Consider the following 17,497-nt stretch of genomic DNA (forward strand, 5'->3'; position numbering starts at 1 on the left):
GAACTGGGCTTTGGGCGCATTGAGGCAATAACTAAAGTTTTACCACTCAATTCTTTACTCCAGCGAGCCTGCTTAGAAAGTCTGGGTCTGCAGAATCTCTATTAGAAAGACCTGTAGGGTATTTCTTGATGACATATCGTGTGCCTCGGTGATTGTTTCTGAAAAGGCAATAGACTTGCAAGCGTTATATGTGTCACGCATATTGGAAATATACTAAATATATTACTATTTCACCAGGGACTCTCTTGACAATAATGTGAACGACTGAGGGAATAGAGATCATTTTAAAGTGTTTCTGACATCAAAGGTGACCGCTGGGCTTCAAGAAAAGGGTGCAAAGTAAGATTGACTTCTGTGATTGAGGAATTCAAGAGCCAGGCACTGAAGAGGGAGGGAGGGTTTTCTTTCACTGCTCAAGGAGCAAGGGACCAACGAAGGCCCAGTTCAAATGTCTCGTTTGCTTCCATCAGGGCCTTAAAGGAACTGAGCTCCAGGAACACCCAGCTGTTGGCTACTTCTGAAAGATGCTGAGTGCTCACACCCTAAGGCCTATGGGTGCATTCTGCAATCTTAACCCAAAATGTCCTTCCCTCTGTTCTCTATTTCACCCTCCTCACCTAAATGCTCTTCAACAATCATTTGAACTGAACCCCTTTCTGGCCTGCAGTGTTTTTCTTAGGTTATGTTTTCTCCGTGTCTTATAACAAAGATTTGATTCCCTCTAATGTTTGTTTTTTTTTCATGTGTGTCTCTTCTTTCATGCTAAAATCCTTAAGAGCAGTGGGCATGACTTGCTTATTTTTGCATCTCCCTTGCTTGGCACAGAACCAGATCAATGTTGTCATTTTTGAAATTGTCATATTTTGATCTCAGCAGTGCCTGCAAAAATTTACCCATAATTCAAAATACCTCTGGGCAGAAAATTCTATTTAAAAATTAAATAAAAATGTATATAAATTAGAAACCTGGAAGTTACTTAGCTAAATACATTTGAAAAGGATGTGTGAATATCATCCAGTGATAACTCTGTAAGCAATAGCCTAAAACAGCAGCATGGGTCATCTGAAATATTACTTTATTCATTTATTCCAACATTTATTGAGCACCTACTATGTGCCAGGTTAGACCCATAATAAGTTTATATTAATATTAGAAGAGATACATCATATCCAGGTCCCAAAAATGTTTGCCAAAAAAAGAAATGTACAACTATGTAATTAAAGTAGCAATCAAATGAAAGAAGTGGAATATAATAAAAGGCATCAGGGATAAGGTGAATTTGAAGTTGGGTTTTGTTAGCTCAATATGCATTGTTCAAGTCAACAGTGAAGGGAAAATTTGGTCATCTTAATGAAATTCAGTGGCTACGCAGTCCATGCAATACATGGAGTTGCAATTTGATGGTGGTCTAGATGTTTGGAAACATTAGCACACAGCTGGTTTGATAATGTAGTGTGAAAATATACTAAGAAAAAAACAGAGACCATGAAAGAGTTACTAAAGACAAAACTATCGGGCTTTCCTTATGAATTTTGGAATGTGGATGTGGTGGTTATAAAATTTTCCTTTTTAATTTAATATATTCTATTTATTCCCCTGGCCCAAGTTCCTCTGGAATACCATCCAGTGGCATGATGAGCAAGTTTAAGAAACACCACCAGTGGCAAAGCCTGTGTCCATGATCAAGACTGAAATCTGTATGAAAAAGATCGCTTCTAAAATCATTTGAAACTTGAGTTTCAATCATGGCTTATAAACTGAGAAAATGAATGAATGAATGATGGAGGAGGAGGAAGAGCACTAGACTCTAAGTAGAGAAATCGGATTGTAGATTTGGGTCCACCTAACCCCGTGACCTTGAAGAAGTTATTTCATTTTTAAGTTACAATATTGTATTTATCAAAATTATGGTGTTACAATAGGCTCTGCCTAGCATGGATAAAGTTGTGGAAAAAATGAAATGAATTATTGTAGGGAATGGCTTTGGAAGCAATGAGAAACAAAAGAAGTGTAAAACACTGTCATCATTTTTGTGGCCATGTTGATAGCCATATTAATAAAAACACTTAATATAAAAATAACAGCTTGAAATGATTATAGAGATTAAATACGGAAAAACAAACCCATACCTGTGTTTTGAGAAAATGCATCCTGTCGCTTGCATATTTATCTTAGAAGCGGTGTTCAAAATGCTACTACTACAAATGACAGATGAAAACCTTTGTTCAGGAGAAATGTGAAAAGAATTCTGAAACACAATTTAATGAAAACTACAACACCTTTCTTTTGTCAGAACCCTGTAGCTTCAGCATAGCTATGTCCCCTACACTATTCTCAGGAAGCATCCGTAAAAGTTCTAGGCCGTTTGTTAGCAGCAGATGTACACATTTATAAACAAGAGCCATCTTAACTGAAGTATATTTTTCGCAAGTTGTTTACACAAAAGATGCCAAAGAACAGTTCCGAGTGTTTACAGTCAGCACCTGGGATATACTCTGCAGGAATGCCATTCATTAAATATTCTGTCTACATAATCTAAAGGTAAGCAAAACTACGATCTACACTACTAGGCCTGCTGCTTTCATTTTTGTCCCATACTCAACCCCAGACAGACTGATATAAATGTTTTCTGAGGGTCATAAAACAATCTCTGAAAGTAAACTTTACCCTATGGGAAGTAAACTTTCAATTCACCAAATTCCATTTAGTGCCCTGCAGGAAGGAATTCTGCAAAGAATATTATGAAACAGTCAACTCATCTTTTATAGGTGAGCACTCTATAATAGAACCTCAGAATGGGAAATCAGGCCTTCACCCTCCATGGCCATTGTGGTTTATAACTCTAAAAATGATGAGTATTATCAAAATTTTAAAGATCCCTGGAAATGGCCATTCTACAGTCTCCCTTAGAAACAAATTTCCACCATAAAACCGCTGTCTGTAAAATTCTTCCACATGTTTAACCTAAGTCTTTTTCCATAGTACAATTCTGACTGCATCTTTCTGCTCTAGTGAAGACATTCATTCATTCATTCATTCATTTTTTCAATCAATAAATATTTATTGAATGCCTACTAGTGGCAAAGATAGTGATATAAGAGATGCACAAAAATAAGAGAAATGTTCTTGCTCCTTGGATAAGCAACCATCTTTAACTCTTTATTTAGATCATTGTTAAGAGGAATGAATGGACATAGCTGCCAATTTGTAGAAAATACAGAGGAAAGAGGAGCATGTTGAACTGCACCCAATAATATGCAATCAGCAAAATTCAGACTCTGGGACACTCTGCAGAGGAAATGCCCTGGATTCAACAGATAAATATGAAAGAAAAGGAAGGAATGGAGGCTTCCTACAGGTTTAAAGAGATTAAAAGGAGTAACCCAATATTTTTTTAAATGGGCAAGATAAACTAAATTGTTTAAGGATGTACATGGAATGATAAAACTAAGAAAATAATTGCTATAAAAGTTAGGATAATGGTTTCTTATGGGGATAAGATGGAGGTTAAGACTGGGATCACACACTTGATGGTCTTCCAAGCTGTGGGCTGGTGTTGGTTTACTAGAGTGTTCACTCATTCGAACATTTGTTTGATGTGGTTTTCTGTTTCTGTTTCATCTTTCAAAAAGCATGTACTGATGTGGAACAATGAGAACTCCCATACATTGCTAGTTAGAATACAAAATGGCACAGCTACTTTAAAAAACTGTTTGGCAGTTTCTTATAAAGTTAAACTATACTTACTATATGATTCAGCAACCCCACTCTTACTTATTTACCTAAGAGAAACACACACACACATGCACACAAAGACCTAGACACAAATGTCTGTAGCAGCCTTAATCATAATCACCAAAAACTGGAAGAACCCCCAATGTTCATCAGCTGATGAATGGTTAAACAAACAGTGGCACATCTATACAACGGAATACTACTCAGCAATAAAAAGGGATGAACTACTGATACCTCTGCACAGACATGGGTCTATCTCAAAATAAGCATGCCAAGTGAAAGAAGCCAGACACAAAAAGGTTAAGCAACTGGTGATTTCATTTATAAAATCTTATGGAAAAGGCAAAACTATCAGGAGAGAAATCAGATCAGTTGTTACCGAGGCCTTTGGGTGTGGGGAGAGAAATGACACGAAAGAAGAATGAAGGAACTTTTCAAGGGCATGGAGATAGTCTATGTCTTTACTATGGTGCTGGTTATGTCACAGTGTATGCTTGTCAAAACTTATCAAAGGGTAAACCTAAAAAAGAGTGGATTTCTGTGAACTTAAAAAAAAAAAAAGTGAGAGTAGGAGAAAATTTTGTTTCCAGTTCTGAAACAAAACATACTCTTCTACATCCTGCGTTTATTTTTTTAAAAGAAAAGATGTTTTAGGTGGTGCTAACACATTAGGTGTTATAATAGGTCACTGAAAATATATTTAGAGGAGAGACTAAGTCACTGGTATTTTTATTGATGGCTACTTCTTTAGAGAAAATATTTGGAAATGAAAACAATTCTGGTTGTCATAAATTTCTCTCTGTTCAGGCTTTTTTCCCAAACCAGTTCAAATAAATCCTGAAGTAGACTACATCAGAGCCAAGGGTAATAACTGGTATGTCCACAGCAGAGTATCTTAACTTCCTTTTGCTAGTCAGGATCCTCAGTATTTAATTTTGGGCTGTCCTCAACAGAAATTTTTCATCTGGGCTTGGCAGCTTTCTAATCTCAGCTTCTCCAGAGACAAGTAACCAAAATAGACATGGTCAAGACCCAGCTGCAGAGAACCTCACTGTGATTACAGAAGGGAGAGAAAGTCGGGGCCACTCTAAGCGCTCAACGTGAAAGTCTGTTGTAGGACATTTCAAGAAGTCCTGGTTAGAACGATGTAATTATAAGTGTGCCCAATAAATGCATTTCAGTTCTAATACCCTCTTTTTTTTTAAAAAAAAAAAAAAAAAAAAAGCATAAAAAGCAAGCTTTGGAGCTCTAATGTGATACAACTTCTTCATTTTACAGATGAGGAAATGGAGACCAAGAAAGGTTAAATTACTTAAGCAAAGTTATTAAGCTAGAATTGGGGTGGAAACCAGAACCTAAAGCACTGTTTAACAGGTTAGTGCTCCCTGGAATGAAATTGGAACTAAACTCAATGCTGACATTGTTTTCTCCAAACAGGGATGAATAATAGGACCTTCGTATTGTCTTCTCAATCACGCACAGCTCTTTTAAGAATTTAAGAAGAAAAATGTGACAATGTCATTTTTTCTTATGAAGAAACAGAAATAGGAGGGAACAAAGGAACATTCAGCTTTCGGTAAGTTAGTGACTGCCCAGGGAGCTGAAAATGGCCTCCTCTCTCTCCAGTTCTCTACAGAGTTGGTTTTCGTCTCCCCCTTTGCTTAGCTCAAGCAAGAGCTTCCATATTAGATTGCTAAAATATAAAACTTTGACATCAAAATATCCACATTACATTAACCAGGCATTTTCAAAAATGCCATTTAAAATCTTTTCTTCCATCTGTTGTAATTTGAAGAAAATTTATCATTTAATCAATGTTGCTTTGTCATTTTAAACTTTTGGTCGACTTATACCAAAGAACAGATGAGACACCCTGATTTTATGAAACGTCTCATCCAAGAATATCACTGATGGTGTGAAAATAGCAACTCGAAATTAATAGAAAATTGCCCTCTAGGTGCATGAGGAGGAACAACACATGCAGAGGATAGGTTAAAGCCTATCTGGGACAGGTTAAAGTTGGCGAACAGTCAGAGATGGGGACAGAGGCAGCAGAGGAGCAGGAGCACTCTGTGCTGTTGACTGTCCAAAGGTCAGCTGACAGCTTTGGTCATCTTATGTTTTATTCCTTCTAAAGACATAGAGAAAATGTTCTTTTAATGCACCTGGCAAGATACAGAGGCAGAAGGGCCTATGTGTGTAGAACATTTAAGGAAATATTATCCTCTTCCATACAGCCTTCTATGCCAGGTGCCCTCAGCTTCCAAATGGGGAACAGATGATGAACGCTCGGATTCCATAAAGCCTCTGAGAGCCAATAATGTGAACAGCGACCAGTGAATGAGTTAAGCAGTAAAACCAGCGGCATTTCAGTCTCCTTGAAGTTCAGCACACAGCAGACTACACTTACACTAGCAATCAACTGTGACAGGAGAAATCCCCGTTACAGTAAGCAAAGCAATAGCTCCAAGGCTGCTGATAACAGTGCAGGGAGAGGAGGTCAGAACAGGTGCAGAGAAATTCAGGAGGTAGAGACTGAGGGCTTGGATTCCATTTGGGTGATTTTTAACTGTCCTGGTCAATTATGGATGGCAAAGCTTAGTTGTTCCCCTTACTAAGATTTGCACTGCATGGTGAAAACACACATGCACCTGCACACACACACACACACACACACACACACAGAACATAACAAGGCAGCAGAGAAACACTAATTGATTCCTGATACCTTCGGTGTGATATAGTTTGCTAATTGCAGATAATTTACAAAATATGTTATCCCAGGTGGTAAGCCTCCCAGGTTAATTCTAATTTAGAGCACTGAACATACTGTGGAACAGAGCTGTCACACAATAAATACCTGTACAATTATTACTGTCACTACTCAATGATTAATTTTGTCTAACTCAATTCATGCCTCAGCATGATAACCCATTAATAAGTAGGAAGAATGGCTGTCCTGAGTTTGGACAAATTTCACTTCATTTACAGCTATACAAGAAACATGTGGCTTCTCTATCTGTATACTACATTTTTTGAGGACAGATGTATTTTATTTTATTGTACAAACAATGAGGTCGATCGATAAGAACAGCAGCTTTTGGCATAATCTACATTGATTAGGTTCTTTCCAAAGAGACCAGCTCAAACACACATGCAAATCGTGTTATGGCTTGCGTGAAATGAGCACTCTGTAGAGTTTTTTATTTCTTCCCAAGTCTGTGAAAAAAAAAAAAAATCACTGTTATCCCCCTTCAACCTATCCTAGCCGGCTTGGAGACAATGTCCCTGAAAATGTTCCTTCTAGTGAGTCCAGGTGATGCATAAACAGCTCATTAACTCATGGTAGAGTAATGGGCTGGGAGTTCAAACGTATTGTAGTCCACACCATTAATCCTGGCTGGCTGCATAATCACAATTCAAATAAGCAGTTAAAGGGATGGCAAGAACAGGAAAAGTGACGGAACTGTGGATGCTGTAGCACAAACCTAATCCCACATAAGACACACCCGGCCAAGTACACCTCACAGACAACGGGTTAAACGATCACTACATCTGGAAGCATCTTTGATGTGCATCACCAAGCAGTAAGACAGAGCAGAGGTGTCCTAAAGAAACCACAACCTGCCTTTCAGCACCACCTCATTGAAGTGCCTCCTCAACTGTGGACAAGGGTTAATTTGAAAGTGTCTTTTTACATCTCTGCATTAAAGAACGCCAATGGCCAGAACCAAGCTCGTTATGCAGTCTGAATCACCCTCGTGCAGGCAATTTCTGATTTATGAGCTCATGTCTGTCACATGACCTCTGGACGCAGTTCCTTTCTTCTATTGTCCAAACTCCGGACTGCTGCTGATCCTCAGTGCACCCCATTCAGAGGTCAGGGTGGAGGCAGGGTCGGCGGCTGAAGGTTTGGTGGTAACATAAGAGAAATACTCATTCAAACATTTTTGTAGATTTATCTAAGCGATCTCATTATTTATTAGCCCAGATAATCAGGAAAGTTCAGGTTTGTCTGGTGCCTTGAAGCCGCCAGGCTCATCACACAGCTGAAGTGGTCTGAATCAAGCCCAGGACTACCTCTCCTGGAGCACTCATCCTGACAGCTGAACTCCACTTCCTACGTGGACCTAATTGTCGGAGCTTCTCTGCTATTCACATTCCCCTCCATTGCTTTACCTCATCCCAAAATCTGAGACTCAGAATCTCCTTAATTACTGTGTAAAAGTACCCATTACACACCAGGAAACTACTTCAGCCCACCCAGGCCAAACCTCAGCATCTTATGTCTCTGGGCCCCAGAGTTGTAAAAGAGGTGTAAGAAAGACACAACACACGTACATCTGGATGTCCCCATGAATTCGTGGTATGATGCTTAAATTCAGAACCTTGAACACTGGAGTTCTTTCTGTTTTACCTGTTATCACTTAGCAATGGGCCTGGCCTTTCTATTTCATATATTATGAAATTCAGGAACTGCTTAACTTTTTAGATTTAAGTGACAAAGAAGAAGTAATAGTATGTCTACGGCTTAATCTCAATTTGCATCATCTTGCACATTGTCTATTGTACGCTTCACCGTCTTCAATGAAAGATCTTATTGAGACATTCTCTTACAAATTCATTACCAGGTAGAAAATCTCTCTCTTTAAGGTGAGTAGCCCTTATCGATGAGACAGGAATTACATAACCTCACATTTTCCTTTCTGACTTGATTACCAAGAATACTCATTCTCACAAGGCATGTTGGCCTCAATAATTACGATTACGTGCCATATTCTCCTTTGCGTGGCTTTCGTTTCTGTTTTTATTTTACCAGCCTTATTGTAAATCTTTATTGTAAGCCACCTTCACATCCTTTGAGAAAGGAGGTTATTAGCTTGATTTTTTAAAGTAACCTCAGCCCATGAACAATGCTCAAGGAAATCCAACATGCCAGATATCATCATGCATAAAATGAACTCATTAACTCAGGGGGGAAAAAGTAAAAATTATGAACAGAAAAGTTTTTAATTCAACACAGTGGTTTGGATTATAAAACTTACTTATAGTACCATTTGGATGCTGACTTCGATGCCCCAGAGTGATGCATTATAGTCCATAATATTGAGAATTTTACAAAGACATTGAATCACAGTAAGAGGATTGTCTAAATAAGCATAACTAGATACCTTCAAACCCAATGCTTAAAAAGTAAAAGTCATCAGAAATGGTTCAGTGGGTCTATAAATTATTGTAATTATCTCATCTGTTATATACTTATATAACAAATACATATATATATATATATATATATATAATCTATCTATCTATATATATATATATAATCTATCTATATATCCCCCGCCTCCCCCATCTTTTGCTGAATTACATTAGCTGACAGGCTGTAATTGGACTTGAACTACTCAGTTTCAATGAAGCTTTTCATGAGAAAACTGATAATCTTGAAAAAAAAAAATCTCTACAAAAGCAGTATGTAAACCTAACCGCTATTTATTTTACATGTAATTATCTTTTCTTTCAGCCTAGGATATAGCCTTGGCTCTTGTGTAACTCAGATCTGTATGGGACTGTCATGTGATTTACAGCAGATGACCTGGAATCATATGAAAATAACCTACTGTGCCATGTGTCTCACACCCTGTAAATCAATAGTTTGAATGCAGAGACGTCTCAATTAGCAGTGAAAGAGTGGCTAGATAGCCCTCCTTCCTGCCTATGTCATTAAAATGGAAGTATCACAAAGCACAGCTTGTTTTAAAGTTGCTTTGGAGGGGATCTATTATTTCATGTGAGGAGGCATAAAATAAGAATGGCCATCAAATTGAATGAAAAATTGAGCATAAGGTTGAATAAGTAATAGCCTGTGAGGGATGGGACGTGAATTTGTTATCCTATTGATTGGTGCACTTCTACAGCACCTGTGTATTATCACGGGCTCCAGGTGTTTCGACAGGGTGTTAAATTATGACACGGTGCAGAGAAGTAATCCATCCTCTTTGCTCTGTTCCTCCCAAAGCCCTTAAACGAAAGTCTCAAGCATTCACGCTATTCACCAAAATAAGGTAAATAATCTGGTGTCTAAATTTTGGCATCTCCTGGCAACACATCTAAAAATGAGGCTCTCGTCATAAAAGCCTCTAAATGAGAAATCAATGTTATCCATCACCAGTTATATAGCTACCCAAATCCTTACTAAAAGTTACAGATGAGACACACATTTTGAGTAGGATAGCAGTTTGCTCATGGCGATTTTCTCTTAAAGACTTCTCAAACTTGATTCTGACTGGGATAATCTCATGTGGGAGAAATGAAATAAAAATACTCTCCTGATTTTGTAAATGAGGAAGCTGAAGTATGGAAGTGAAAGCAATTTGTCCCTCCCAGGGTGCCTGTGTTCATTCCCAGGCCTGTAATTGGATAAATTGTGGTTTTTCCCCATGAAACTGAAAGGATTTTACCAAACAGGTTGAACCTTCACCTGGCCCCATATTAACAATAATTGGGAGCTGAAAGAGTCTGACTGTGCTGGAATTAAATCTAAAAAGACCTACCTTTTCAGAGTCCTCCTTTCAAATTGTAGTTATCTCTTTATAAAGGAAAGGAACTAATTGATTTTCATTTTTTTACTACTCCTAAATGTTTCCCCTAAGCAATGAGTAAGAGCTTACTCAATGATTAGGTTCACATTCTCTTTACCTCAAAATAGGATTATGAACCAGTGAAATTTCATTCCCCAGCCTGGCCTCTCACAGGCATTCCTACATGCTGCAAAGCCACTGCCACTCACCAGAAGACCCTTGGGACAGCACAGAGAAAGAAAAGACAACCAGCTTCACTAAAGACTGAATGAGCTCAGGTGCAAATGGGAAGTTTTAGAAAACTGGCGTGAATGCCACAGATGGCTTGACCAGAATGGAAGGTCTACACTTGCCAAAGGCAACAGAAGCTTGCACCATGGAAAGGCGATCGAACGTGTAACTGGTGCAGGGAGAGCTGCACCCCATGAAGCAGTGTGGAACACTGCTGGGGAACTTTACCTGGAGAACTGCTGTTGCAGCTCCCGCATCTGGATTCTGTTGTGCTCAGACTCCAGCGTCACCTCCCGCAACCGATTCTCACTTTGAAGACGCAAGTGTCTCTCTTCTTCCAATTCGTGTATCAGCTTCTCATGCTACAAAAGCACAAAGGGAAAGCCTTTTAGGAGAGTGTTTCTTAAATATTCTGACAAAGGATAATTAATAATCGCTGTTGGCTATTAAGTGCTAACTTGAGGTTTATAGATACAAATTCATTTCATCCTCCTAACAACTCCATGAAGTATGTTCTATTATAGGCCTCTTGTTAGAGACAGGAAATCAAGAATCGGAGATAATTTAATTTGTGTGAGGTCATATGAACCAGAAGGTAACAGATTTTGAATACTGGTTGATTTGACTTCAAACCTGAGCGATTTCCACTAATCCAGATGGCTCCCTGTAAAGAACTATGATCCGACAGCACTTTCAATCCATAGCAATTCAAGTAATAATTAATAAGATCATTTTTACCTGTTCAGAATAATTTTATCCCTTCAATCTCTGGTATATGCTTTAAAGGGAACATTACTGTTTCTTCTAGAAGAATCAAGAATTGTTGATGAGAACAAGGCTAAAGAATCAGTTTTTATTTGGTTCAATTAGGTTTTCATGGATAAAAATAGGCCTAACCACCCACCGTATTTATAATCCCAGAAAAAGAGCTCATCTCACAAATGGGTACTGGGAATTACAAGAGACAGTCTGGGTGACTAAGAATAGATGGTTCAGCACAAATTCACCCACAGAACCCGTAAATAGCACATAGCTCAGATTCTGCTGATAATACTGACAAAGCTTCACTCAGTTCTTTTCTTCTTTTGTTTGTTTTGTTGTTGCTTTTCATTTTTATAGCATGTCATGTTGCAATGACTATTGTTAAAATTAACAATAAAAAACTAAGCACTTGAGGTATAGGATACACCTATTCTACTATGAAAAGCCAAGATGCAATGCCTGGTTATGGACATGCATTCCAAAAGGGAAAGAAGGAAAATGGAGACCACGGTCTCCCGATTCCTCAGACCCCAAGAATCTGAGTCATGGATTACCCGGGACTGAATATGAGCCACTGCATGAGGCAAATTCATAGGAACGTGGATTTTCTCCAGATCACCACCCTGTAAGCCTTTACTTACTTTTTTCTATTATTATTTTCATGTGTATTTATCATAATTCCCTAGATAAAAACTTGATTGAAATTAGAGACTATGTCTTCTGTGTATATGCATTTTGTATTTAGCACATTACTCAATGCACTGTAGTGCTGGAAATATATCTGTCTATTGACTCTGGAACTGACCATTTGCTAAGCTAAGCCTGTAACTTCTATGTCTTTAACTTTTCAACGGACCATTTTAACCCCACAATCAATTACTTCTATCAAAATAAGAAAAAAATAAAATAAAATCTTCATTTGTCACTTTCTAACATCTTTGGAAAGGAAGAAAAAGTACGGAAGAGAAATGTGCTAATTACAATCAAATCTACCCAGTTACTACACATGATCCACATTCTTCTCTGTATCAATTTATCAGGCTAGAAGGAACATGGATAAGTCACCCATTCTATAGAATTTGGAAGGCTATGCTTTGACTCCAGAAACAGGAAGAAAAAAAAAAGTTGAAAAGCACACACTACGAAGGATGTTAAGTTTTGCACAGAAAATAGCAACCTTCCTTCTTTCAAAATTAAAGGTTGTTACCTAGATTCACTCACTGCCATACTGAAGAGTCCCCAAAATCTAATAAAGGAGAACAGTTTCCACATGAATAATTCTTTCTGTTCAATTTGTTAACATCTTTTCAAACTATGGGGGGTGGGGGGTATCTTTACAACATAGAGAAAGTAGAGATTTCTAAGACACAAAGAGAAAAGTTGTTTACTAAAATATACTCCCTTCAAATGGTGTGTGTTTCAATGAAACCATCAAAGCTTGACAAGAAGGCAGGCCTATCTTCCAAATAATGGAAAAAATCTCACCCAAATTATAAAACATGACTGAAAACAGCCAGAGAGTGTATTAATGAATTGGCCAGAATTTTTTTTTTTTTTGTGGGGGGGGGGACTTGGTGTACATTTATTTGTCCCCAAAGTTTGCTCTGGATTTTTACAGCAGAGAGAAATGGAGCAAGATTTGGAGAATGGGTGGATGTTATATAGACAGTGCCACTAGGTACTAAAGAGCAGAAGCAAAATGCAATGGCATAGAAATCTGGGTAACAAACCTGATGAAGCCAAATTTCTGTGGCAACATCTCGTTTTCCACTGAGCCACTAGACTGGGACAGCTTGACGAAGCCTCCTTAGCAGAGCCTTGACTGTGATTTTCAAAACTCATTAGGCACCACATTTGTGTTGCTGTATTTTTCCATGTTTCATTTAGCCAGATCACCTCTCGCTTTCTCCCTCTCTTGTTTCTCCTTCCCTTGCACCCTACTCACTTCAGGAGCACAGACTTCAGCTAGAGGGCTGCGTCTAAGGAGAAATATTAAACCTATGCTCACAGGAAAACTGCCATCCACCTTCTAGTCCTGCCTCTACAGAGGTGGGCTTTGCTCTCAGTGAAAGGGCAGGTCTGCATATTTTTTTCTAAGCAAAATGCTGGCTCTAAAGTGTGTGAATGTGCAACTCGGTGTAATTCTTCAGCTGCTTCCTAACTCTGAAATAAGCTAAAAAAGAATATATATATAACTGGAAAGTACTTTCCATTTTACAAAATGCTTCCTCCTTCCTTACTGTATCTAGTCCTCCGAACAACGCAGCAAAGTAGGTATTATCACCTCCGTTTCAGGTGAAGTGAGTGGGGTGAAGAGAGGAGAGGAACTTGCCCAGGTTCCACTGCTAGAGAAGGGCAGCTCTGGGACCAGACCACTTTTTTTCTGACTCCAAGTCCCTGCTTGTTTGTTTGTTTCTTTTGTTTCGTTTTTTTCCTACTACAGTCAGTTCTGCTGTAACATCTGTTTTTAAGAAGGTAAATTTGATTCAATGCAACTGGTATATTAAGGAACGATTTGAGCATGATGGAAATCTCACATTCACGTATGACTAATTTCATTGGCAAGAAATATTAGGTGAGCACAGAAAACTGTAGTCAGCTGAAATGAACCTGTGGAAATACACAAAAAGCACACACACACATCTCAGGCACATCTACCCATGCCTCAGTACACCTCGCGTGCTATGAGTTGCCCCTTCCACACCTGGTGTACCTTCCCCTCCCATTTTAGAGAGTCCCTTCCTTCCTCCACCCCTTCACAACAACTCACAAGCTGCAATCCTTCCGATGTCCACTTCTGCAAGCAAACAGAAGGTCTTTTTTTAAGGAAAAGTGCCATATTTATGGTAGTATTTATGTCTGTCTTAACCATTTAACACATATAAAATGATGCTATACTTTTTATCGGGTTCCTGTCTTTTTTTCCTTTTTAAAGAGATACTGGGGAAGCTTTGAGTGTTATGCCCCCAATCCCATTTTCCCCATATGTCTCATGGTTTTTATTGTGATTCTGCTTAGGGCAGAGATTTTTAGGAAAGCATATTCAGTGCTGTGGCAGAGCCGACTGTAAACCATGGCAGAGAAGAAGAGATTACAATCAAAAGCTGAGTTCCAAAACACATTCCCTATTCAGACACAAGCACAGATTTGGGCCCCAAACAAAGAATCAAAAATATAAACAAAAAGAAAGGTGTATAAAGTCTGAATAGTTGTTCTACCAAATGACCTATATACCTCATAGCCTTCACACAGCAACAGACCTTTACCTCAAAATGAATTAAGCTACTCTCTGATTAAACCTCCAGGAAAGGAGATTGCACAATTTCCATGGACAATCCATTTTGTTTTTTAAACTATTATCCTGATATTTTTCTAAGACTTACCTAACGCCTTCAAGTATCCAAAGGCATTTGTGTTTGCATGGTCCCGGGAGAGAGAGAACTCTATGTACATTCTGATGTTGTTTCTTAATTTAATAGAGAACTCTGCCTGGAAAGGGTGCTAAGCACCCACATGGATTCATTCAATTCACTCAGACCATAAATGTTTCCTAAGCACCTGGTATATGCCAGACCCTGGGCTAGACTGGAGCTCAGCCACGAGCCTAACAGACATGGTGCCTGGCTTCACTGGACTTGGAGACCAGTAGAGATGGCAGCTGCTAAACAAATTATCACACAGATAAGTACATCGTTATAAATGTGTGGGAAATTAAGGGTTTGCTAAATGATGCTATCAAGAGGAATAGACTTTGGTGGGTTAGGGGAAGGCTTCTGTGAAGTAGCAACATTTTAAACTGAGATCTTCCTGATGACAAGGTAAAGAGAGAGGCAGCCTGAGTAGCCAGTGGGAAGCCGTGTCACGTCAGGAGAGCTAAAAGCAGCCCAGTGCGCTGGGGCCCAGGAAGCAAGGGGGTGGGAACAACACGGGATGCAGGTGGAAAGGAGGCAAGGGCTGGGCCACGGAGGAGCGTGAAGGTCATGAATAGGATCTGGGATGGTATCCTAAGTAAAATGGTGAGTCTTTACCAAGGTATTAGGGATTGAACTGTATCCCCAAAAGACATGTTCAAGCCCTAACCCCCCAGTCCTGTAAATATGACTGTGCTGGTTTAGATGTATTATGTCCCCCAGAAAAAGCCATACTCTTTAATGCAATCTTCTGGGAGCAGATGTATTAATGTTAGTTACATTGCAACCTATTGGTTCTGTGTTTCCATGGAGATGTGACTCCATCAACTGTGGATGAGACCTTTCATTGGATTATTTCTATGGAAGTGTTGCCCCTCCCATTCAGAATGGGTCTTCATTGGATCACTGGAGTACTTTAAAAAGAGCTATACAGGCCCAAATGTGCAGCAGCTGTGAGTGACATTTTGGAGAGCAACTGAGGAAGAGCTGCAGCAGAGAGACATTTTTGAAGATGCCATTGAAAGGTGATGCCATTGAAACGTGATGCCACTTTGAAATGCAACCTGGCAGCAAGCAGACGCCAGCCACGTGCCTTCTAAGCTAACAGAGGTTTTCCGGACACCAATGGCCATCCTTCAGTAAAGGTACCCTATTGTTGATGCCTTACTTTGGACACTTTTTGGCCTTAAGACTGTAACTTTGTAACCAAATAAACCCCCTTCATAAAAGCCAATCCATTTCTGGTATTTTGCAAAATGGCAGCTTTAGCAAACTGGAACAATGACCTTATTTGGCAACAGGGTCTTTAAAGGTGCTATTAGAAAGAGACAAAACTGGATTAGGATGAACTTGAATCCAATATGACCGGTGTCCTTATAAGAAGGGGAGAATTGGACACAGATGGGCAGATAGAGAGACAAAGGTGAGAGGCCATGTGATGACCGAGGCAGATACTCAAGCCCAAAGATTGCAGGCAACTCGCCCACCAGGAGCCAGGAAGAGGCAAGGGGGGATTCCGCCTGATGGATATTGGACTTCTGGACTCCAGAACAACAGCAATACAGTGTGTGGCATTTTGTCATAGCAAACTAAGAAATGAGGCTTAAGCAAGCAGACATGATTTGATTATCATTTTGCAAATATCATTCTCTGTACAGAAAGGACTGAATTAAGAATCTACATGAAAGAATGGGAAAAATTTAAACAGAGAGCAGTGAACGCCACCAGCTTCTAGTCTAAACCACCCCACTGACTGGTCAAGTGGTTTTGGACAAGCCAAGTAACTTAAAACTTAACTGTTTTAAGCCAGTTTCCTCTGTAAATTAGGAAGACTGAAATCTTCCATGCCAATATCAGAATTACTATGGTATTTCAGAATGTGCTATTTCAGAACAAGTGAAATAAGGTGAAAAAGCACTTTGACAACTAGAATGTTCAAAATAAAAATAAAATGTAGTCTCAGAATAAAAAGCTTAATTAAAAAATAAAAAAAATATGGCTAACTGGAATGGAACAGTTGTATTGTTTAAGATCTTTCAACTAGGTTTGATAAATTCTCTAAAAATTGTTTCATCATCACTACATGTAAATATCTTAGGTACCTATTTCTTCTGAAAAACTCAAAACATTTTTTAGCAGATCAAGCATTAATATTGAGGGAAAATGCGCACATTTTAACACAATAACTGAGAAACTAAGTTAGTCACAAATGCCATCCAGAATATATACATAAGCCTGAGTTTGGACTTCCTGAAAAGAAATTCATGTTTAATCCCACCACATTGAATGATTTTAAACAGATGGCTTGATATGTGTCTGTCGTGTGCCAAAAACTAAGGAGGGAAATTAGGATATTAACACTTGATTTCAAATATAGAAAGTCAATAAATATCTCTATCCCAGGTCTAATTACATTGAGTCATTCGAGTTGTATCAGTGGGTGAGATATTAGCAAAGTTAATTAAAGATGATTTAACAAATTCAGAAAAGAAAGGGGAATTTTCTTTACCTGGTGTGGAAAAGCAGCCCCATGCATGACCATAGGCTAGACGAAATACCCACCATAACAAGAAAGGTTACTCCCAGGTATTCCCCCAGCCCTCCAGGTGAGGCCCACTTAGTCGGGATCAAAAGGCATCAGCCCACCTGTATGTGTTCCGTGCTTGATGCTTGAGAGATACAGGATAATATATAGAAAGGGATTCACTATATATTTTTGTTTTAAAGATTTCCTGAAATGTGTTCAAGTCATAATATTCTCGCCAGATAATATTTTAT

The 17,497-nt window shown here is 38.8% G+C and overlaps 1 protein-coding gene across 10 annotated transcripts in view; it reads right to left on the reverse strand.

Moving 5' to 3' along the window:
• Positions 1–17,497, reverse strand: part of NCKAP5 (NCK associated protein 5) — a 1,340,286-nt gene that overhangs the window by 462,721 nt on the left and 860,068 nt on the right. For all 10 annotated transcript variants that reach the window (XR_005218940.1, XR_005218939.1, XM_037850400.1 and 7 more), the window contains one exon: positions 10,776–10,909. Coding sequence is in view for 8 of the 10 variants with exons in the window: in XM_037850400.1 (XP_037706328.1) it covers positions 10,776–10,909 (134 nt within the window). In the remaining 2 variants the exon portion in view is untranslated. The remainder of the gene's footprint in view (positions 1–10,775; positions 10,910–17,497) is intronic.

The sequence above is a fragment of the Choloepus didactylus genome, chromosome 9 (assembly GCF_015220235.1).
Source record: "Choloepus didactylus isolate mChoDid1 chromosome 9, mChoDid1.pri, whole genome shotgun sequence".
Lineage (NCBI taxonomy): Eukaryota > Metazoa > Chordata > Mammalia > Pilosa > Megalonychidae > Choloepus > Choloepus didactylus.